We start from the raw sequence: 25,641 nt of genomic DNA on the forward strand, positions 1-25,641 counted from the left end.
TAAATGGTTAAAAGTAAAATGTCACATTGCTGGCCAGAAAACAGCCTTTTAGTTTCATTGTATTCCCTATACAAATCAAGCCATGCCAATAGAAAACATTTCTTTCATTCTTAGGGAAAATTCATTGCAAGTTGAATTTCTAAGTTTACAAAGTGCCTTTATTTGACGCCTCAGAATGGGGGAGAGTTTGTCAATCAAGGGTTTACTTGACCATGACCCCACCCTGTCCTTATCAGAGACACAATAAACATAAGGGAATGGGAGAGGGGGGACTGTGGTTGTGCACACACTTGCTGAACCCAGACATCAGACACAAGGGAAATCAAACACAGCTCAACATGTTTACATAATAACTATGGATTCCCCCCCCCAACAACAAAAATTGTGCGCCCATTTGTTGGCACGCCAGAAAAAGGATGCCCACCCCATGTCCAGAAAGTAGTTTAGGTTCAGAATCCCTGTTTTAGTAGCGGCAACAATCCCATAAACGGTTGGATTATTTAGTACTGTACATAGGTCATAGCAGAGTCTAGGAATAACTAATTATTTTTCACAGGTTTCCACATTCATTACATTTGGGAAGTGGGTTGGAGCCCCACTGCCACTCAGTGGTTTACTGCCAGGATGCCGGACAAGACTGGAGGTCCTAACACATAATGGAATTGAATGTCACAGAACAGCACTTCACAATTACAGTATAGTGCGCAGAACGCAACACTTAGGAATTTTTGAGGACACAGGTCCCTGCCCAAATGAGCCTGCAATCTATGTTTTTGGTGCCTGAGGCACGGAGATAAAGTGACCTGCCTAAGATCACAAGGAGCTGACGTCAAGATTTGAACTAATGCCTTTATGCACTGAGTCACTCCTTCAGGCCTAATATAATATAAATATATACATGTATGTATAGAGATATTGGATTGAAACAGTCCTATGATCAGTGCGCCAGAGTATTAAACAGGATATAGGTATATTTATATTTCTTAAGTCCCCAAATATTGAGCCAGAAAATGTAACATGTTGATTGGAGTTCAAATTAGTTTCTTACTGCTGCGGCCGAGTTTATTCGAGCATTTGCCCGTTCTCGGCCGCAGCAGTAACCTGGCGCGCGCCGGAGGGTGCCGGGCGCGCGCCGAAGCAGCGGAAGAGCGCCCTCCGATCGGGGCGCTCTCCCTCCCGCTGCCGGGTCCCCCGGAACCCCCTGCCGCCGTCCCCCACATCGCGGGACACCAGGGCTCCCTCGGGGAGCCCTGGACGCGCGTGCAGGGGGCGCTGGCACCCGATGACGCGTGACCGCGCATCGGTGACGCGCGGCACGCCGAGGGAGTGGGGCTAGCAAGCCGGGGCATCCCCCGGCTTGCGGAACTAGCCCTGCTCGAATAAATCGTGTCGGTAGTGTACAGTAGGTTACATAACTTCTTGAATCAGTAATCCATTACAGTATATGACCACTCAAAATGTAGTAGATGCCACACAGGTGGATTAACTACAGGTGGGATTTAAGGTTAATAAGGAGAAACATAGCTAGTGAAGCCAATTTTAACCTGTTCACCACACTTATTGGAGATACTTCTTAGAGTGCAATAAAAGTATAGGATCACAAAATAAAAATATGAATCACGAATTGAGTAGTAATGATTGTAGTTGTTCTTGGCTCCATGGCGTGCATCCAGTGTAGTTGAATGATAGCAATATAATCCACAGTGTGGAGACGGGGTGCACAGCATGCAGGGGAAAAAACAAAGTCCAGCACATACAAAAATAGTTAAAAACGATTTATTGAGGAGGTTCATGCGTAACGGCGGGGCGAATGGAAGCTTAACTTCAGAGCTCCTTCCCCACCGGCGCTATTAAAGTACAATTTTGGCACAAAAATCTACTGCAGGCAGCTAACAGGAGAGGGAATAAAGGGAAGACATACCCGGGATGCCAACTAGGGCTAAATCAAAGCGGGGAACCCCGTCGGTGACAGAATATTTTAACAAGAGCGAGATGGCCCAGGCGGGCTGCTCTGACACCTCAATGCAAAGTGTGGGCTCGGACTCAGAGAGCAAGCACTCGACGCAGCAGGCACCAGCAAGAGATCAAGATCTTGTGACCAGAAAGGATCTAAAGGAATTCTGCAGAGAAATGAAAAGCTTTTTCCAAAAGGAGTTATGAGACCTGCGGAAGGACCTGGACAGCATTGGGGAATGGATGGAGGCTTTAGAAACTAAGCTCGACGACACCATAAATAAAGGCAGTGCAAACTACAAATAAAAATGTGGCACTGCTGAACACAAAAGTGAGAGAGCTGGCAGACAAATAAGAGGACGCCGACAATCGCGATAGGCGTAATAATATAAGAGTGAGGGGGGGTACCAGAATCCATTATTGATGCAGAGGATTTCATATCAAAATGGCTGGAGCACATGTTCCCTGACAGGCAGGAGATAGACCTCCATCTTGATAGGTGCCATAGAGCCCTGCGTTCCAAGCCACAGCCTGGGGACCCCCCCAGAGATATCATCATCCGGTTCCACTTTTATAAAATAAAATAATTAGTCTGCCAGATAGCAAGAGAGGTGAAAACCCTTGAATTTGAGGGCATTAGATTACAGGTTTATCATGATCGGTCGCAATCTACACTAGCCAAGCGGAGGGGACTATTGCAGATTACTAAGGTCCTAAGAGATAAAGGTATCAGATACCGCTGGCTATTCCCCTTTGTATGTCTTGTTTTAAGGAATGGTGTAGCACACACTTTGAGGCATGCTGCAGAGAGGACCGAGGTCCTGACAAAATTGGGCCTGGATTCGGGGCCCCCCTGCCACACTCATCCTCTCCGATGATCCGGCTCCTGAGGCTGTCTGGAGAAGAATGGGAGCTGCAGCCCGCAAAAACAGAGAAGCAACAGCTTAATTGGTACCAATTAAGCCCAACTCGAGACTTAAAGGGGCCAGTCCCATGTATAAAGTTTTCCAGCATAAGTCTTCCCCACGTAATGAGACTCACCCACCACCCCCTGGTGGTCAGAAGGTGAAAAGCGGCCATATTGATTCCCTCTCTAGCAAAGAACCCGGTACAGGGGAAAAGCAGACCCAACATAGATCAGCTGAAGTGACGACCGCAGTGGCGAGCCGGAGACCCGGCAGCAGACTCCCCCAGGATGACATCTGGAGACAGCATGGTGCTGAGAGCTGCAAACGACAACAATGAATGGCCAAACTGCAGAGGGATGGCACCAGAGTCCCAACACACATACACATACACTGCAGAGACAGCACCACATTAAAACATGGCACAACATACAGCACACCGTATGAATATACGCACAACACAAGCGGTGATTAGGATGAACATATAAGGATAGCAACAAGTAGAATAAGAACACATAGTATGCACACAACATTAAAGCTGGTAAGTTTCAATCAAATAAAATATTAACAGGGAGCCACAAACAGCACTGTGACACACACTGCCGGATCTGCCATGGATGACTGATATATTACAGAAGAGGGGGAGGGGCTGGTGGGAGACGGCGATCCAGCAGGGGTTTATACTAAGGCACCATCATAACTCATAGTATATATGCGGCTACATCAGAGGGCATGAGCAGGGGAGGAAATGGATATACATATATTTAAGCTGGCCAAGCGGGTTATATAGCTAGAAATACTGGGGGGCTTGGAACAAATTGGCCAGACAACCACAAATGGATCAAGTAGTAGACGTAAACTTGTGAATAGATAAAACTAATAGAAAAGGGGAAGAGGAATGCAGCGGTCGAGTGATACGGGCGATGATAAAGCCTAGTAATGGAGACCAGAGAGTAATGGGGAAGTATGTAACTTTGTAAATATGTTAGCTTGTTGCGAGGAATAATCTGAAGGAAAGGGAATAGAGTTTTGGCAGACAGGATTACAGCTAGGGATATATAAATAAGGAATAGGTGGGGGGGAGGGAGTTGGGAGAAATAGCATGGGGTTAGGGGAGGAAGGTTGGAGATACCTGTAATGAAAGATTTGAGATATGCCACACTAAGACACCGGGACAATAGCTATGGGGTGGCTCGCTATACCAAAGAAAGAAGACGGTTTCAACAAGTTCCTGTTTCCAAGTTAAGGGTTCTTAATTCTGCTTGTAATATATGATGCCAAATGTGAAATATGCAATGAAAATACTGAGGCGCCGTTGGGAGGACTGCCTCGGTCACTCACCAGCGCCTCAAAACGTGACACGTGAATGAGAATCGTGGTCACCACAAAGTCCCGGGGGATTCGGTCTACCGGGGATTCCTGGTACAGTGGCCACCTAATATGGGTAGGCCATTGGCCAGACCTTTCCTCAGGGCAAAAGAGCCGAGGCCGGTCACGGTCAGCCTCGTCTCTTCTATGTTTTTTTTTGTTACACCCCCCATCTTCTCCTCCTGCCACCTCCCCCTCATCGGGCCCGAGTGATAGGCTCCTCCTGCAGTGGAGTATACCCTATGTGCGAAACAAATTGGGGAAATATTGATGTGCAGGGGGAACAGGTACAGAAATACCAAAATAGCTAGCCTAGGAACAAGGCTGGGATGTCTCTCGGATAGCCAAAGACAACACGCCAGCCCACAGATTCTGAAGGAATTGAATGATTTTAAGTTTGAATTGGACATGCTGTTAACCTCCCAAGCAGATAATGCACTGAACTGGTCAAAGAGGAAGTTTTATGAGAAAGCAAACAGGCCAGATACCATGCTAGCACGAAAATTAAGAAACAGACAACCAAATTTTAATATTCAGATGATTCGCACACAAAAGGGTACTTCCACGGTCAATCCAAAATTAATAGTTGAAGAATTTAAGAGGTTCTACGAGGACCTCTATAATGTAGAAAAAGTGGCACATAATGCTAGAACGAAAACAGCTCAGAGGGAGTTCCTAACGAGCTCTAGCCTACCAAGATTGAATATGTTGGACAGAGAGTCTCTAGGCACAAATTTTACAATGGTGGAACTGAAGCAGGTCATCAGGGAACTGAGGCCTTTGAAAGGCCTCTACTATAAGAAATTCCTCAAACATCTGGCATGCTCCGGATGTATAATGCAGTCTTGGCGGGGGCCCCATTCCCGGAACGGATGCTCCAAGTGTCAATCACAGTAATACACAAACCAGGTAGAGGTCCGCTAGATTGTAAAAATTATAGACCAATTTCCCTAATCAACACAGATGTTAAAATCTACGCTAAATTGCTGGCCAACAGATTGAGTCATATCCTGCCTAGACTAATACATCCAGATCAAGTCGGTTTCATTAAAGATAGGCAAGCAGCGGATAACACCCGGTGAATCATTGATCTGTTAGATATAGCCAATACAAAAAGGATACAGGTTATGATGTTAAGTCTACATGCAGAAAAAGCTTTTGACAGGATTGACTGGTCATACCTGAAAGCTACACATGGAGCCTTCGGATTTGGGGAAAGGGTGAACAACGCAATTTTGTCACTATATTCAGGCCCTACCGCTATGGTAATCCACAAGGATTCCCTTCTGATTTCTTCAGAATTAAAAGTGGTACAAGGCAGGGTTGCCCTTTATCGCCCCTATTATTCGCACTATGTATAGAACCATTCGTAATCCCAGATTCGTAATCATCCCGACATAGCGGGAATCACAATTCAATCACAATCCCATAAAGTGGCTCTGTACGCCGACGACATTTTCCTGACTATTTCCAAGCCCCTCATGTCTCTGCCAAATCTGTTCGACTTGTTAGGGAAATTTAATAGAGTATCTGGCTATAAGATGAATCAAATCAGAGGCACTAAACGTGACCCTCCCAAAAGAGATGGAAAAATTAATAGAGATCAATTTCAATTTTAAATGGCAAAACAAAGAGATTAAATATTTAGGGGTCCACATAACGAAAGATTCAAAGAGTATATATAACGCAAATTATCCCAAGCTCATTCGGCTATTAACAAAGGATCTCAGAAAGTGGACGTCCCATAGGATCTCCTGGATAGGTAGGATACATAGCGTTAAGATGAATCTCCTCCCCCGTATCCTTTACCTATTTCAGACGTTACCAGTGCCACTGAGACTGAAGGATATACTCTCACGTCAGTCTGAAATCTCTAAATTTATATGGGGAGGTAAAAAAACGAGAGTAAATAAGTTAATTATGAAAAAAAAATACACTGACAGGTGGACTGACGGTACCTTGCCTGTTATCATACTATAAAGCAGCACAATTATGTCAAATTCCTCAATTGCACAGGATCCCAGCATTGAAAAGATGGATTTGACCTAGAGAGTGCAGTTTGCTTCCCATTGGAGTTGAACAACTTAATGTGGCTTCCTAAAATAGCCTATAAATCGGCTAACACGCTGTTGTCCTCAATGACCAATTCACTATCGTTTTGAGAGGCTTCCAAATTCAAACATAATCTGACCAGTAAGAATTCACTGATGTCCCCTTTATGGGGCAATCCAGACTTTGCTCTGGGCATAGCCAGGGGGGATTTCTAAATCTGGAATCTAGGCGGATTTAATAGACTTAGAGATCTGGAGGGCAACAAAAAGGTTAAGACATTTGAACAAATTAGATCAGACAAAGAGATACCACACACAGAATTTTTGAAGTGAAACTTCTTTAGTGGCACCTAGTCATGACGGGACAAAACTGGAGAGATGGAGACGAAATGTGAAACGAAAGTGACGTCACCGTCCCGCTGTCACATCGCTGCCGGCGCCACTCCTAATGGCTGCCGTTCCCCCCACATGCCCCCCTCCCTCACTCCCGGCCGCTCCAGCACGTGACGCCCGCGCCCGCTCCAGCACGTGAAGCGCGCACCCGCTCCAGGGCTCCAAATGCGCGTGCTCCCTCCCCTCTGAGCCGGCTTCAGAAGTTGACGCGCTGCAGCGCTCCCCTCCGAGCCGGCTTCAGCTGAAGCTGCCGCGCTTCCCTCCCCTCCCCCCCGCCACCACTGCCTCCATCGCCTCTGTGCCGTGATCTGGTAGGTATTGGGGGGGGGGGACTTCTAAAAGGTGCAGGGGTGAGGACAAGGGTGCTGTAGGAGGATAAGGGTGCTGGGAGGAGGACAAGGGTGCTGGGTGCAGGACAAGGGTGCTGGGGGCAGGACAAGGGTGCTGGGGGCAGGACAAGAGTGCTGGGGGCAGGACAAGAGTGCTGGGAGCAGGACAAGAGTGCTGGGGGCAGGACAAAGGTGCTGGGGGCAGGACAAGGGTGCTAGGGGGAGTCAGGAGAGGGGGCAGGACACAGACAGAAAGACATACACATCACACACAGAGAGACACACATACACTGACACACATACACACACACACTGACTGACAGACATACACACACTGACTGATACACACACTGACTGACTGACTGACACACACACACACACACACACACTGACTGACACACATACACACACACTGACTGACACACATACACACACGCGCACACTGACGCAGGCACACTCTGACACACACACACACACCCCAGTGATGCGCCGAACACCGCCCTTGAATGATGTGCCTATACCCCCACCCCCCCCCCACCTGCTCAAAATCCATGATGCCGGTACTGCTGCCACTGCACTGCTGCCAATAAACATGACCCGCCAATCAAATTTGCTCATGCTCTAAGCAGTAATAATATTATTGTTACTTTATATGTTGCTGACAACACACAAAGAAGTTTCACTTACTATGCGCGTGCACAGAACACACAGCTTTTTTTTTAGATACCTCCAGATCAGGGCCTTTTACAACAAATATTCCCCCCACCCCCTCTGACCACATTTGAGAAGCTTTGTCTGAGGGAAAGCGATAAATGCGGACTTACATCGCAGATGTATAGCGAAGTGGTTGATTTGGGCTCTGTAGAACAGCAGAAACTCTCTTATATGACAAAATGGGAATCAGATTTAGGGAGGTATTGGAGGGTGAGGACTGGACTGCTATAGTGACGGCGGTTGCCAAGAGTTCGATCTGCACAACATTGAAGGACAATGCATATAAAGTCCTAATGAGGTGGCATCTCACCCCACTGTAATTATCTAGGTTCCTAGACACCTAGACAGTGTGGAGTATCGGCCGACCTGTTACACATGCTGTGGTCTTGTCCTCGGATTGCTCCACTTTGGAAAAAAGATTAGAAATTGGATTCACAGGATTTTTGACCTCGAAATTCCACCAGATCCATGGTTGGTAATCCTAAATAGACCACTCCCAGCTGGAAATAAATTGATTGCTCACTTTGCAACGGCAACGAGGTGCAAGATCGCAGCATTGTGGAAACAGTCTGAATTCCAAACTATCCCCAAGATTAGGAACAGAATGTGGTACGTTTGCCAGATTGAAAAGTTAAAGAGTCTGGTTAACGACACTGGCACCAATTTTCTAAAAGTCTGGACGCCGTGGCTGGCCCAGACAGATATCCCAGGGGTTTAGGTTACAACAATCTGGCAGTGATAGCTACAGATGTGTTCTCGGTCGATGAGATGTGCCAACCTTGGGAGAGCCACCATACGAGTTTGAATATTAATGCAGGGATAGGATAAGGAGAAGACTAACTGAAACTCAGAAACATTTCTCTTTACAACAGAAGCAGACTGAACCTGAGGTCACTTCTTGAGTGGGAGATGGCGAGGAGACGGACCCACATCCTTCCCTCTATTCCCCTATCCTCCCCTTATCCTCTTCCTTCCACTTTCATCCCTTTCCGCTATTTTATTTTCAGATGCTTTATTTACTATGAGCAGCAAATTACCCACCAGTTCATGAAACAACGGTAAATTATGTTACCTGATGTATATTGGAATGAGACTGGTTAGATACATGATGTATGAATTGTCAATTGTTGCCTTAAAACAAAGCCAATAAAATTGAAGTTATATATATATATATATATATATATCAAACAACAGGGAGATAAGCTGCGCCTCTAAGGAACATATACAATAAAATATATGTGCTATAACGATATGATGTAAATGTCTTAATTACATAAGCAAAACATATATACACATATAATAATAATGTGGACCTATAATGATATCAGGCACACAAAAACATGAACAATAAAATATTATAATATAAAAAGCAAAAAAGGATAAACCAGTCCTCGAATAGTCCAATGAAAAGTATAGGTGCTGGTATGCAGGGTCTCCGGCAGCTCTCAGTATGGACCAACCATGTCCACAGGGTATCTAAAAAGAAAAAAAGAGGAGAGAGCGCACGCCCATAGCGTATAAAAGTTTTAATGAAGGGGGGAGGGGGAGAGAGGGGGGTAAAAAACGCACTTACAAAAAATGCATTAAAATCAAGCATATGTGATATACATAATCACCACCATCCGGTTTAGCTGAGACTCTTGGGGCACTCCTAAGCTCCGTTGATAAGGGGCAACGTCACTGCAGGTTCCAGGGCTGGTAGCACCATCCGGTCAAACTGCAGGCTTCAGGGGCCTCCGTTGGTAATGGAACACCGTCCCAGCAGATTCACAAAGCAGGTAAGCTATGAAAATGTCCAAGAAAGAGGTCCCGTGTAATGCTGCCTCTAGCACTCGTGCCTGGATCAATACGCTCCAGCGCTTGGTGTGGACTCCAATGTCTCTGCGTCTGACGTCACGACGCTCCCTGACGCGTTTCGTCAGTCACGGCTAACTTTCTCAAAGGGATGTCATAAGAAGGGGAGGTCCGGTATTATATATACAACCTCAGAGTGGTAATTAAAGAAAATCTCCTCCCCTACTCAGCTGCATTCGTTTTTCGTGCTGCTACACACATATATATGCACACTTATATTTACATAAAATACAGGTAATTAACCCTAAAAGGATCGGAGGAGAAAGCAAAATTTAACTCTAAATACCAGTCTACATCGTATTGCATATTGAATAGATGACACATAGTATACAAAACATATACATACAAGCTCATTAATAAAAGAAATCATTATATAAAAAAACCCATAAATGTATATTAGATTTATATTTCACATAGACTGGCATAACATAGTTCATCAATGCCAAATTCATCATGACAAAGGTCCTAAAGGGATAAAACCAGAGGGAAACATTCAGCCTACATGTAAATCACAACCTCTCAAAATATATTAATGTGTGTATGGATTCTATTATGATATTCCATAAGGTGCATCAGTAAATAATACTTAACTTCACCTAATATATAGAGAGGGATGACCCACATATAGGCTAATACTACATAAGGTTACTGTAAAACAAAGGATCACAAGATATCATGCCATAAAATAGAAAGTGCAATAATATATATATATTCCCAATCACACATAATCAAGTTCAAATTTTTTCCTCTAATGAGTGTGTGAATGACTTGAATATTGACAATAAGTCATATGATCCCGATAGGAGAATACTAATCATTTTAAAAACCATCAGTCTGGAGTCTGTATGCCACAAACAAGGCCAGGTCCCGGGGAACTATTATGTGAGTGCTTGTTAGAATTAATTATATATTTGTAATTTTTTGAAATTTTTAATTTTTTAATTTTTTAGTTTTTAAGGTAATAGGGACAGAAATGTATAAGTATCGTTCCCCATTATTTACTATCCAGGCCCTAAATGGCCATAATAAGGTGAGTGTCTATTTAAATCAATATTAAATATAATATAGGTGCTTTACGATAATTATAAAAGTGTATGTGAAAATTAATATTAAAAATATTACCTATTATCATCTATTCAACCCTATAATGATCCTATTTTTAATTGGACCACCTAAATGTGCAAATGAAAATTATTTCATAATTATATCCATTGTCCAGACGGGTGGAAGTGTGGGATAGGGGAGGGGGGGGGGGGAAAGGGGGGGGGGGCAAGGAAGGGGGGTGAATCTCAGGAGGAGATGCAGACAAAGGATGGAATGAGAAGCAGAGGAAGAGAACAGGAAGAGACATCCAAGGAATGATCAGACTAGAGTACTAACGTCTAAACACTCATTCAGTCCCCCAGGATTAAGGGTGCCCAATTGGTGAATCCAAAAGGTTTCCCGCCTACAGAGTGTCTTGAATCGGTCGCCTCCTAGAACACAAGGAGAAATGGTCTCTATTCCCATAATCTGCAAGGTCTTGGGATTTTGTTGATGAAATAGTTTAAAGTGTCGAGAGACACTATGGTTAGTGAGACCCTTAATGACATTTCTCCTGTGTTCCAGGAAGCGCGTACCCAATGTTCTCGTGGTGCGTCCAACATATTTTAGACTGCACCCACATTGTATAAGGTACACAACATAAGTGCTAAGACAGGTGATGGAGCTACTGATGGCATATGTGATGCCCCTACTCTGGGAACAGACATGAGTATTATTCAAAAGATGCCTGCATGTAATGCATCGACTGCGGCCACAGGGATGGTTTCCCAATGGTCCCTTATTTTTAGCAGTATCACAAATTGAGGAAGACTTGAGCCTAGTGGGAGCTAATATACTTTTTATACTTCTAGCCTTCCTATATGTAATAGTAGCTCTATCCGGCAGGATAGGTCCTAAATGGGGATCACACTTGAGAATGGACCAATGATCATTCAATATCCTATTAATGGATCTTGATGACTGGTTATAGGTGGTAATAAACCTCGCATTCGATCTCTCCGTCCCTGTGTATGTTGCTGGGATGTCATATCCTGAACGTTTTCCTTTTTGTAGTTTATTTTTAGATTTCTCAAGCAAAGTAGTTCTAGCAATGGAACTCACCTTGCTGAGAGAATCTGAGACCACGACAGGATCATATCCCTTAGAAAGAAATTTCTTCCCAAGTGTGACCGACTGGTTTTCAAAATCAACATCCCTTGTGCAGTTCCTCCGTATTCTGTGGAACTGCCCCAAGGGAATATTGTTGAGCCAGTGTTTGTGATGGTTGCTGGACGCATGGACGTAGCTATTCACAGACACAGACTTGAAATGTGTGGTGGTGATAATATTCAAGTCTGTGTCTATGCTCAGGGCCAGATCCAGAAAGACAGTGGACAAATTATTGATATCAAAAGTGAATTTGAGTCCAAACGAGTTGTTGCTGAAAGAGCTCAGGATGTCGAATAATTCCGACTCCTCTCCATCCCAAATTATAATAATATCATCTATGAAACGGCCATAGTATACGAGACCCGCTCCAAGCAAGATGTTCTGCCACACATGGGACTCCTCCCAGTGCCCCATAAAGAGGTTGGCATAGCTAGGAGCGAATCTCGTACCCATGGCCGTTCCACAGATTTGCAAGTGAAAATCATCTTCAAATAAAAAATAATTGTGCGTAAGAATGAAATGGATACTTTCTAAAATAAATAACCTGTGTTTTTCCGGAAAAAGTGGATCCTTGTCCAACCAGTATTTAATAGCCTCTAACCCCTTGGTATGTTCAATGCAGGTGTATAATGATGAAACATCACATGTTGCCCATAGATAGGTGGATTTCCACCTAATATCAGAAATGGAGTCGATGACATGGAGCGTATCCCTAATATGGGACCTCAGTGCAGTGACATAGGGGTGGAGAAAATAGTCAACATATTGGGATAGGGTCGATGTCATCGACTCCACGCCCGATACTATGGGTCTACCCGGGGGATTGGACAAGGATTTGTGCACTTTAGGAAGGTGATAAAAAATAGGGGTGCGTGGGTGTGAGCAAAATAAAAATTTAAATTCCGCTTTAGAAATAATACCTTCACCCAGTGCAGAAGTGAGGAGCTCCTTCAGCAACAACTGGTAAGAGTCTACTGGATCGGATTCCAACAAGGTGTAGGAGGCCGAGTCACCCAGGAGTCTGCGTGCCTCAGTGAGATATGCAGATAAGTCCTGAATGACTATGCCTCCCCCCTTGTCAGCCTGTCTGATAACTATATCATGGTTGATCTTAAGCCCGCCCAATGCGCCCAGCTCACCTTTAGTTAAATTAGGTTTAAATTTAATAGGTTTAGCACACATGGACTCAAAGTCACGTAAAACCAGACTATAGAACGTCTCCACGAAACCGCCCTTGGATTGGTAAGGGAAGAAGACTGATTTGGGCTTGAATGGTGAGTGCCTAATATTGCAATCCTCATCTAAGTCTCCCTCCACAAACCTGGTCGGATTGGTGGCCCGCTCAAAATTGTCAAGAGATGCTTGTGATCCTGAAGGTGAATCCGAGTCCCTCAGCAATGAAGTGAGTGCATCAATACATATTTCTTCCTGTGTATTAAAGACAGTTGTTGGATCAGTACTCTTGATATTATTCTCCTGAATCTTAAAATGTCTATTCAATGTCATTTTTCTGACAAAACTGTTTAGATCAATAAACAATTGAAACAGATTCGGACCTGTATTGGGGGCAAAAGATAAGCCCCTTTCCAATAAGGACCTTTCACAATCAGTCAATACAGTTGATGAGAGGTTGAAAATATTGCTACTCTCTGATGGTGTAACTAATCCTCTTCTGTTTTCCTTCTTCCTCTGGACAGCTCTGCCTGCCCTAACTCCTCTGCTCCTCTTTTTCCCTGGCCCGAAGGCCTGTTTGGGGCCTCGCGGTCCCATAGGGGATAATGTTTGTCTGGATCTCTCCCTTTCAACCTCCCCTCCTGCCTCGGGGTCCCGTCTAAAAAATGGGCCGACCTATGAACAGTGGGGGGTTCCTTATATATATATATATAAAAAAACATTTATTAAGTGGGTGACATCAAAATAGATGGGTTAAGAAAGAGTCTCTTTCCTAACCCATCTATTTTGATATCTCCTATGTCACCCACTTAATAAATAGTTTTTAACTATTTGTGGATGTGCTGTACTCCGTTGCGTCTCTGCACTGTGGATTATACTACATGTATGTGTGTGTGTGTGTGTAGGTATATATATATATATATATATATATATATATATGTATATATATATATATATATATATATATATATATATACAGTGTTCGACAAATCACCCAAAAATCTACTCGCCGAACCAAAAAATCTACTCGCCACCTAGTCCCGCCCACACACACACACACACACACACACACACACACACACACACACACACACACACACACACACACACACACACACACACACACACACACACACACACACACACACACACACACACACACACTATCCCATATACACACACACACTCTGTGGGGGGGGGGAGCGGAGAGGGGGGGAAGTGGAGACAGACACGGGGACCAGGGGGAACACACCCGCTGCCATCTCGCGGCCCGTGCGAGCAGCAACGCGGACCAGCGGGGCAAGCGGAGACCAGGGGGAACACCCGTGCTGCCATCTCACGGCCCGCGTGAGCAGTAACGGGGACAGAGGGGCAGCGGGGACTGGAGGGGAAGCGGGGACCGGAGGGGAAGCGGGGACTGGAGGGGAAGCGGGGACCAGGGAGAACACTCCCACTGCGCGTGTGGCAAAGGAACGTGGGACGGAGGGGAAGCGCCTCGGCAGCAGCCGCGGGACCCACCCAGCCTACGGGCAGCCAGCGCCCCGGGCAGCAAGCGGGGATCGGGGGCAGGGGGGGTTGGGGCTGACCCAAAATGCTTGAACCACAGCCCTACCACAGAAATTAGGTGAATCCCTCCGACACAGCCGAGGAAGTCGTTACAAAATAGGTGACAACTTTAAAAGACACCGTGGAAGACCTTTAAAACAGGAAGAGGCGCCAAAGCCTCTGCATCAGGAATATACCCGTCTGTTCCTCCGGATGCCCTACAGATCTATTTAAAGAAACTATTCCAAATCGTGATGCTTACCACGGAGGAGCGCTCGCTCATCATGGACACGGTCCATTGTTCTCTCGGACCAAGATTTGCGGACTCTAATAGATCCAGATATGTATTGCTACAACTCCATTACTTCTCAGCAAAAGAAAGGTTTCTCGCAGCGTTCAGAAACCAGGAAGACATCTGATATGAAGGCTCTTCAGAGCTGCGAGCCGGCCCTCTTACCCGCGTCACACCAATCAGGGAGGGGGATTATTTATTTATTTTAAAAAAAAAATTGGCGCGAGCAGGGGAATTCCTAGAGCCGCAGCATGGCTTGCCAGCGGCCTAAATCCACTCGCCACGGGCGTGTAGTTATAATTAATTGTCGAACACTGTATATATATATATATATATACAGCTTAACCCTGTTATAGCGCGGTCCTCGGGGGCCACCCGCGACCACGCGTTACAAACGGGGTCGCAAAAAAAATGGCCGCCGAAAAATTTTTTTTTTTTTAAAGTTTTTTTTTTTGTGGTGGTACCGCGTCCACCGGAGGGGGAAAGCTGAGAACTCTCCCAGCGTTCCCAGACCCTGTGGGGCAGCGGCAACAGCACGCAGCACTTACCCGGCATCTGGCAGCTCTTCTCCCTGTCTCTGCTTCCTGCTTCTGCTTCCGTCTTGCAAGAGCAAGCTCCCTTAAAGAGACAGTGTGTCTCTGTGTGTATATTTGACTGTGTGAGACTGTGTGTGTGTGTGTATGTGTGTCAGTGTGAGTGTGTGCAGTGTGCTGTGAGTGTATGCAGTGTGCTGTGAATGTATGCAGTGTGCTGTTAGTGTATGCAGTGTGCTGTGAATGTAATCAGTGTGCTGTGAGTGTGTGCTGTGAGTGTATGCAGCATGCTGTGCAGTGTGCTGTGTGCTGTGTGTGTGTCAGTGTGTGTGTGCAGTGTGCTGTGTGTGTGCAGTGTGCTGTGTGTGTGTGCAGTGTGCTGTGTGTGTGCAGTGTGCTGCGAGTGTATGCAGTGTGCTGTGAATGTATGCAGTGTGCTGTGAATGTATGCAGTGTGCAGTGAGTGTGTGCAAAAAAACCCAAACTTTACATTTTTTTAAAAAATTCGTTGTCCACGCTCAAACCGCGTTATAAGCGGTTCCGCGATATAGCGGATCGCGCTATAACGGGGTTGAGCTGTATATATATATATATATATATATATATATATATATATATATATAAATAGGTTTTACCAGATTGGAGTCCGGAAAAAACGAGACAGCACACAGTCTAGTAAGTCCAATAGAACTATATTCAGTATAACATGGCACCACATCCATGGGATGTGGTGCCATGTTATACTGAATATAGTTCTATTGGACTTACTAGACTGTGTGCTGTCTCGTTATTTCCGGACTCCAATCTGGTAAAACATATTTATTTACGTGTGCATATGGGACAAGCATCAGCATTTTTTCTGTTGTTTACAGTGTGCCAACTGAATGTGATTTCTTCATATATATATATATATATATATATATATATATATATATATATATATATATATATAAATTTATTATAAAAGCATTAACAAAAATAAAAAATAAATGAATTTTTTTTTAAAAAAGCAGCAATTCAGTGCTGCTTATGGTTTTTTCTCTCTGTTCTGAAACGGGGTATCCACTAGAGCTTAACTACAGCTCTAGGAAACCTCCTGTTCCTAGAAATTCATTTCATTTCAAGTCATCCTCACGCTTGTTACCAACAGAAAGGAAACAAAATAAGCTTCTTATTCTGACCGAGCGGCCATCTAAAAAAAAATATTCTCAGGAACGTTTTTATGATTATAGCACGGTTCCTCTCATGTAGTATAAATAATAATAATAAACAAGATGGAGATTGCAACTGTAAATGCGGTATTAACTGTAATGTTAAAAGCATAAATGTCAGAAGTTAAGCAGCTCCTGTGCTTAAATAACAATAGTTAATATAGCAAATAAACTATTCAAATGCCTGGCTCATAATAAAATATTTTCAAACCTCTTCCTCTCCACTGACATCATCTTCATCTTCTTCCTCCCCTACCTCCTCCTCATCTTCATCATCATCATCTTCATCCAAGTCCTCTTCCTCCTCCTCCTCCTCGCCTTCATCTTCCTCCTCATCTTCCCCTTCTGAGAAAGAAGGGAATCGTAAAACAGCAGCATTTTTTTAACAAGACAAGCAACAAAAAAAGAACCCTCCTAAAGCTAAGGTCCCACTGCCTCAAACCACGCGCCCGCAGTGCAGACAGATATGCGGGCTGTAGGGAGCTGGGCGAGGGGGGGGGGGCGTGGTAAAACTTTGCCAGGTCTGAGATGAGACCGTGGTGCCGTCCACCCCCACCACCCCACACACAAGACATACATACACACACACACATATATATACACACACACACACTTTTCCCCCGCAGCTCCTTCCCTGCTCCCCTCCCAAGCCACCTCACTTCGGTAGCTCCTTCCCTTCTTGGCTGACTGCCGCACCACGTGACGCGTCAGAGCTGCAAATCGCTAGGAGATTGTAGCATCGGCCGGCTGACGCGTCACAGCACACAGTCAGCCACGTCGGAAGGAGCCAGCGGGGACCTCCAGACTGCAGAAAGGGGCTGGTGGCCCGCGGCTGCGCACGACTGCCGGACGCAGCAGGACCAAAGCCTTATATGGCTTTTACTGCTGTAAAACCTTAAGACTCCATTTAATCTTTGGCTTTCTTTCAAATTTTCATTTAGCCGTATGTCTATTTATTTCAATTTTTTTCTAACGCACAACTGACTAAGAAATTCAGCACTAGAGCATCTATAGGAAATCAGGGAGAACACCCATCCCAGACCTACAACAGGGACTGAACGAAAGAAAACATATACAGATGTAGCAAGACTTACTGACTCTGTGGCCTCAAAAGTTTACGAGGGCTGGAGAACGGCCGGGGGTTGGTCGTGGCCAAGAAAGCAGTAGGCAGCCTGGGAGGACTAACTCAGCGGGGTACCTGCTTCTACTGTAGTGCCGACGAGTATTCTAAAACAAATCTGGGGCAATCACCAACAAGATCCTGCTACATGCTGCAACATTTCAGTGACATTTCTGCAGACAGACTAATGGCCCATCGGATTAACAGCGGGGGTCCCTGGCAGTCCCATTCAAACTGAATGGGACTGCCAGGGACCCCTGCTGTGTTAATCCGATGGGCCATTAGTCTCTGCAGAAATGTCACTGAAATGTTGATGCATGTACCCAGCATGTACCTGGATCTTGTTGGTGATAGCCCCAGATTTTCCAAGGCAGGTTTTAAAATACTCGTCGGCGCACCTGTAAATGGGACCACCAGTCTGTACGAACTGTGCGTGGGAGTCGCAGAGAGAAGCAGTCTCTCTGTGTGTCTTCCCATGTTTACTTAATTGGTATATCCCTGTATACCTTTCCATTCTAAACGTCCAAACTTTTTTTTGTTTGAAAGCTCCTTGTATTGTCCCTGAATATATGGCGTTGAAAGACTGATCACTGCTGAAAAAATGTAGGGCTGGAAGCTGGTATCCAATACAAAATATTTATTAATTTAATAATGCATAACAGCAAAGCAGAAAAAAAAGGGGGGGTTCCTCTGATGCGTTTCACACCCGGTGGGTGCTTTATCAAAGAGTGACCCTGCTGATTGTGAATCTCTTTAAATACCCTGAAAAACAAGGTATAAAAAGGTATAAAAAATGCACAGATGCGCACCAGGGATTAGTGATAAGTAATTTTTATACCTTGTTTTTCAGGGTGTCCTCCCCCCATTTCAGGGGGGATCACCTTGAAGTAGGAGCTTTCGGGGAGATGCTCTATGTACATGCTGCAAAGGGACTATCCACATTTCCATACAGCACGAGCGCTGAATATCCTGCCTTTTCTACTCTCTTTAAATACCCTGTCTGCTCCCTGGATAGGTGCGTGTTTGCGCCAAAAAAAACGGCCTATGGTAAAATAAAAAAAACCAGGTAAGACTACGGAAGCCTAATCTGGACAAACCACACAGGAAGGGAGCAGACCAAAATACCACATATTAGAAAAACGTAGAATGACGACAAGGGTAAAGAACAAACACAGTGAGGGGAATAAAAGTGAATAATCTGATAAAAAACTAATTTACAGATAAACAAACAATTATATATAAAATCATGAAAGAAAATACATAAAATAAAAAATAAAGGGGGGGGTGTGGCCAACTGCAGAGCTGAGAAGACGTGCAGTTCAAGAGCTCCGGGCCCCAAAGCCCCGTAAAGCAGCCTTTCCCCTGCAAACCCACAGGGAATTACCCCCAAATACACCAGCGGAAGGCGCGGGCGGCGGAGCTACTAAATAAATAATAAAATTGAAAAAAAAACACCAACCAGCCGGCGGAGAGCACGTAGGGGCCGGGAGACGTGGTGCGGCAGCCATTTTCCCCAGGGGACGGCCCGGACGCGGCTGAGAGCGGCGCTCCTCCTTGACCCCACAGTGCGTGGGTGGCCGGGTAAGAAGCGGGACGAGTGGCTGTCTGCCGTTAGTCCCCGCGCGGCTGCAAGTGTGCGACTGGAGGTTGGTGGGGCTGCAGCAGGGAGTTGAGAGGAGCGGGGGCGGCCATTTTGACCCGGCACTCTGCAGAAGTGCCTGCAGAGTGTGCGGACTACCCCGGCCCCCTCTACCACCCCCCCCCCCTCCCCACTCCCCAAAAACCACAGACCAGGGACTCCAGGAGATTGGGAAGACCCAGAAGTGACATCCCCTGGGGAAAGAGCACTTTTGCAGAAGTGCACAAAGAGCCTCTACACAGCCCACCCCCCATAATTAAAGGGGACATGCATGATTTTAAATAAAACCTAATGGGGGGACTTCCGGTGACGTCACCCGGTATGGACGGGTAGAAGAGGAGCTCCATAGACCCGCGCATTAAAAGACGCAAAAACCCACATTTTTCCCCAAAATTGCCGGGTAACACTTACACCCCCGGATAGCTAAAGAACTAGGCGATGTCAAAAGCCAAAAAAGCGAGCAATCAGGGAGTTGCCAAATACTTTTCTCCGTCGCAACGGGCCAGGGACAGCACGATGGAGCCTCAAGATGGCGGCGGACCGCATGGCGCCACGGCGCTTTCAGGGAAAAAAACCCAGCCAAAAGATCGCACCCCAGCAAGCCCTGATCAACCCATAACCAGGGCATACTTGGAAGAACTCCTGGGGGCTATGGCAACGACGCTCCAATCCTCCTTTCAGACTGAGCTCAGAACCGCAGTGAGCGACATAAGGAAGGAAATCTCAGGGCTGACAGAGAAAACAACTACCCTGGAGAAAAAACTCACTGAGTCTCAACAAAGACAGAGTGAAGCGGAGGAAGAGATAGGCCGTCTAGGAGAAGAGATCACCCTCCTTAAAGAAGCTATGGAGGAGCAAGAAAATCGTGACCGGCGCCAAAACATCCGCGTCCGGAACGTACCGGAGTCGGTCGCACAGGACCAACTCCGACCATACCTCATGGAGCTCTTTAACCTAGTATGCGGGGAGCTGGAGGAGAAAGAGCTCGAAATGGATAGGGCTCATCGTGCCCTAGGACCTAAATCAGACGACCCGAGGCGGCGTAGGGACATTATAATAAAGATGCATAAATACACATCAAAAGAAAAAATAATTGCGGCCTGCCGGGACCTGGGGGAAATAACCTTTCAAAATGAAACTCTCCAAGTCTATAACGACTTGTCAAAGGCAACGAGAGACCGCAGACGTGAATTAAAACCTTTAACCAACCTACTCCGCGAGAAAGGAATCCAATACAGATGGGGATTCCCTTTCAGACTCACAGTTAACAGGAATGGAAAGTTCCTGTCCATGAAATACCCCGTGGACATGGCCCCCTTCGCAAAAGCATTAGGTCTAACTCCACCTCAAACGTGGATAACGACCAATCCTACCGCTGAAAATACATCAGGAGACCCCCCCCGAACATCGGAGAGAATTGCGGCCCAACACCCTAGAGAAAAATGACAACCGCCGCGGCACTCAGATAAATCCCCCCGGACAGACCCGGAGGGGGAAGAGTGCCCCCACTTACCTTGTTGGTCCGGGGCCGCACTGGAGCGCGGGCCGCGGACCCCCATGGTAATCCGGCGCCAACCTCCACTCCCAATGTGAAGTCACGAGGCGCCTATTCTCGAGATGGCTCTGAGGAGACTTCGAGGAGGGGGGGCGCCTCTGCTCACCGTTAAAATCATCTTACCAGACCAGAACAGCACCAAGAAGTAAGCCGCCAACTTCTAGGATGAGCTGACACAGAACACCGCCCTCCAAGTTGGTTCACGAGTCGCCTACTCCCGCGATGACTCCGAATAGGATCCCGTCCTCCGACGGTAAGACCGGGAAACCGACTGACTAAACCCGGAGCAGCAGAATCGCTGATCTTCTAACTCCGGAGCATAAGAGGAATTTAGATCCCGGTTTTGCCCCCACCAGCCTCAATCTCCGGCTTTTCGGTCCCGCTTTAAATGTGATCTCCCTCTCCCTCCTTTTGCCGGTTTCTCCGGTCCCGTGGAGCGGAGCTCTGGATTGGGGGGAGGGGGGGGGGGGGTCGGTGTCGGCATCCAGCCTTTCCGCCAACGATCCATGGACCCCGTTGCCACAGAGGACTCCCCAGTCTGTGGGACTAGGGGCGGCTAGGATACCAGGAAGACGGGCCACCCAGACTGAATCAAAGAACTTAAAATCATAAGTTAATAGTGATGATCCGGAGGTCGTGAGTAGATTAAAATAATATAACTGTTATATCTCAATTAACACCTTGCTTCCCCTCTATCCTTCCCCCCCCCTGTAACCCAGACACGCAATCGCCCCCCTCTCCCCCTTCCCCCCTTCCCCCCTTCCTCATGCATACCCCCCCTCTTCCACCCCTCCCCCCACACACTCACATGTCCCACGTCCCCCCCCCTCCTTTCCCCCCCTCCTCCCCCCTCTTTTTCTCCCCCCCCCCTCTCCCCCCTATTCCCCCACACCCCCCCATCTCCCCTTCTCTCCCACCCCCCCTCCCCACCCTTACTAGCAAACCCAACTAGCACCCTACTTAAGCACAAAAACAATGGGGGAAACATACTAAGAGGAAACGAATATATAAAATAAAGTTGTATTAATCTTATTTAGTCACAAAACGATTCACAATATATCTTTTGCGCAGAGTTACATAATAGCTGTGTTATACAGAAATGGGAGATGTCTGAAATGTTTGAACTGCAACCAGGCCCACCTCCTACCCCCCCTCCCCTCTCTCCCTCCCCTCTCTCCCTCCCCCCCCCTTCCCTCCCTATACTCCCTGTGTAGAGTTACATAATAGTTGTGCTATACAGAAATGTGAAATGCTTGGGCCGCACCTAGGCCCCCCCCTCCTACCCCTGCTAACAAGCCTACCTAGTACCTCACCTAAACGCAAAGATAAATAAGAGGGAAAAACACTAAGGGGAAAACAAACATACGAAAGAAAGTCGAACTTATCTTGTATGGTCACAGAATTGTATAAAATATGTTTTCTGCGCAGAGTTGTATAAGAGTTGTGTTACACAAAAATGTGAAGTGAAATGTTTGAAATGTTTTAATTGCACCTAGACCCTCCTCCCCCTCCCCACCCCTCTCCCCTCCCCCCCTTCCCTCCCCCACTCCCCCCCCTCCCCCTCCCTCCCCCCTCCCCCCCTCCTCCTCCCCCCCCCTCCCTCCCACTCCCCCCCCTCCTCCTCACCCCCCTCCCCCCCCTCCTCCCCCCCTCCTCCCCCCCCCTCCCCCTCCTCCCCCCCTCTCCTCCCCCCCCTCCCCCCCTCCCTCCCTCCCCCCCCTCCCCCCTCCTCCCTCCCTCCCCCTCCTCCCTCCCTCCCCCTCCCTCCCCCTCCTCCTCCCCCCCTCCCCCCCTCCCCCCTCCTCCCCTCCTCCCTCCCTCCCCCTCCCCCCCCTCCTCCCTCCCTCCCCCTCCTCCCTCCCTCCCCCCCCCCTCCCCCCTCCTCCCTCCCTCCCCCCCTCCTCAACGTAAAAGGCCTCCAAAATAACCGAAAAAGGAGAGTAGCACTTCAAGATATGAAAAGATCAGGGGGAGACATCATATTCCTACAGGAGACCCATTTCACATCACAAGACCCCCCAAATTTATTCAAAAAAGTGTTCCCAATGTGTTTTTGCGCATCGTTTACTAGTAAAAAGAGGGGTGTAGCTGTCCTGATCAGACAGGGCACCCCATTTAATCATATCAAAACAACTGCGGACCCAGAGGGTAGATTTCTAGTGGTATATGGCTCCTTAGCGGGCTCAGCAATCGCTCTGGTCAATGTATATGCCCCGAACGAGAACCAAACAGAATTCCTAAAGAAAGTTCTCGAGGGCATAGACCCGGGATATCTGTCATCGATGATAGTGGGAGGAGACCTATACATGGTCCTTAACCCTACCGAGGACAGATCAACCACAATGGGTCCCCCCCGCACAACCCCCTCCCAGATCAAAGGGAAAAGGTTTAGGGGAATCTTAAGCGAGTTCTCACTGGTGGACATATGGAGGGCCCAACATCAGGGCCAGAGAGACTATACTTTTTACTCAGCACCTCACCAGACCTACTCTCGAATAGACCACTTTCTGGCCACAAAAAATGTGGTGGCGGCGACATCCGACTCCGACATAGGACCAATCACATGGTCTGATCATGCCCCGATTACCTTAACCTTGACGACCCCCTTTGAAAAAACAATAAATTACTCATGGAGACTAAATGATTCATTACTCAATCATCCTGAGATAGAAAGAGAGATCAGAGCCGCTATTCGGGACTATTTTTTTTTTAACTCAGGATCCGTCTCCTCACCAGCAATCCTGTGGGAGGCCCATAAGGCAACCATTAGAGGGAAATTAATTTCTATCGCATCCCACAGGAAAAAAGCCCGCCAAAAATTAATAAAGGAGCTTACGGATAATATCAAAATAATAGAACAATCTCATAAAGCCAACCCCTCAAAAAAAATATATAAAACATTGACAACAGCCAGAGTAAAACTTAGACAAATCCAGCTGGAGGATGTTGAGAAGGCCCTCAAATGGACTAACCAACAATATTATGACAAGGGGAACAAGGCAGACAGACTTTTGGCGACTAAATTAAGAGGGGTACATAAACGGTCCCAAATCACGGCAATCAAGAGTAGGTCTGGTGAGATACAACATAGTGATAGCAAAATAGCAGCCGAATTTACAAAATTTTACACCGAACTGTATAATCTAAGATCAAAAAATGGCCGGCCTGAATCAATAGCATCCGAATTAATAGCGCAATATTTAGATAAATGTAAGCTCCCCACACTAACGGAGGAGGAAAACACAGTCCTCAACGCTGAGATCTCAAAAGAGGAACTGGAAGAGGCGGTCAAATCACTAAAAATTACTAAGTCTCCTGGCCCCGACGGGTTCACTAATGTCTACTATAAGAGATTCTTGCCAGTACTATCCACGCATCTTCTAAAGATATTTAACGATTTCATGGAAGGAAATCAAATCCCCACGTCAATGTCCCTGGCCACCCTGGCCATTATACATAAAGAAGGCAGGGACCCGATGCAATGTGGAAGCTATCGTCCAATCTCCCTGCTTAATTGTGATCTCAAGCTATATAGCAAAATACTCGCAAATAGATTAAACCCCATCTTACCGAGATTAATAGATAGTGATCAAGTAGGATTCGTAGCAGGCAGACAGGCCTCGGACAATACTCGGAAGATAGTAGACATTATTGAACATGTCCATCTCACAGAGACCAAAGCACTACTCCTAAGCCTAGATGCAGAGAAGGCGTTCGATAGAATAGACTGGCTATTCATGGACCAAGTTATGTGTAAATTCGGATTCAAAGACGCATACCTAGAAGGAGTCCGTAGATTATATCAAAACCCGTCTGCAACAGTAAAACTACCAGGGGGCAGTAACCAGAGATTTGAGATTACTAATGGAACTCGACAGGGATGCCCCCTATCTCCTCTCCTCTTTGCATTAACCATAGAACCCCTAGCATCTGCAATTAGAGCCAATAGAGACATCAAAGGAATAGAAATTGGACACAGGCAGCACAAAATATCGCTATTCGCAGATGATGTCATCCTAACCCTTACACAACCCCAAACATCCCTACCTAACCTCCAAAAAGAGCTCCGGGACTTTGGAGATATTTCAGGTTATAAAATCAATAATGACAAATCGGAAGCACTAAATTTAAGCCTGCCAGAGCCAGAGGTGAAACTCCTCAAACTAAACTTTAACTATCATTGGAGCTCCTCGAGTATCAAATATTTGGGAGTAAAGATAACGAGGAACTACCAATCCCTATATCAACAAAATTATCCGACTCTGTTCCGGAAAATCAAACAAGATCTAGATAAATGGGGAGGATATCAGATATCATGGATCGGGAGGATGATATCAGTTAAAATTAACATACTCCCTAGATTATTATATTATTTTCAGACTCTCCCGGTCCACATCCCTGGCTCAGAATTAAAGAACATTCAAAAACTAATCTTCCACTTTATTTGGCAGGGTAAGAAACCCAGAATTACCAGGACAGTTCTTTTGGCATCAAGGGGGAGAGGAGGACTTGGTGTTCCAGACATCACAAAATACTACCAAGCCGCCCAATTGCGACAGGTAGTAGTCTGGAACGCCAACCCAAACCAATACTGTTGGCTAGACATAGAATCATACTACGCCGGGACGCCTTCACTGCCGGCTTGCCTTTGGTCCCTGAGCAGGGAAGACATGCAGAACAGTAAATTTAAGTTAGGCCCAATGAGACACACATGGGAGATTTGGACGAAATGCAAATTTAAATTTAAGCTCACCACACCTCAATCCCAACTCATACCAATTTATAAAAATCCGAAATTCCCCCCTGGCTGTGA

General features: G+C 46.3%; 1 protein-coding gene across 2 annotated transcripts in view; it reads right to left on the bottom strand.

Annotated features, from left to right (window-relative positions):
* LOC142497131 (acidic leucine-rich nuclear phosphoprotein 32 family member D-like) overlaps positions 1-25,641 on the bottom strand; it is a 355,631-nt gene that overhangs the window by 1,216 nt on the left and 328,774 nt on the right. Inside the window, exons 5-6 of one of the 2 annotated variants that reach the window (XM_075604546.1) lie at positions 16,726-16,859; positions 13,082-13,188 (exon numbers count right to left, since the gene is read on the bottom strand). In XM_075604546.1, the coding sequence (XP_075460661.1) occupies positions 13,082-13,188; positions 16,726-16,859 (241 nt within the window). The remainder of the gene's footprint in view (positions 1-13,081; positions 13,189-16,725; positions 16,860-25,641) is intronic. The other variant, XM_075604536.1, reaches the window with a different exon arrangement.

Source organism: Ascaphus truei, chromosome 1 (genome assembly GCF_040206685.1).
Source record: "Ascaphus truei isolate aAscTru1 chromosome 1, aAscTru1.hap1, whole genome shotgun sequence".
In the NCBI taxonomy this organism is placed as follows: Eukaryota; Metazoa; Chordata; class Amphibia; order Anura; family Ascaphidae; genus Ascaphus; species Ascaphus truei.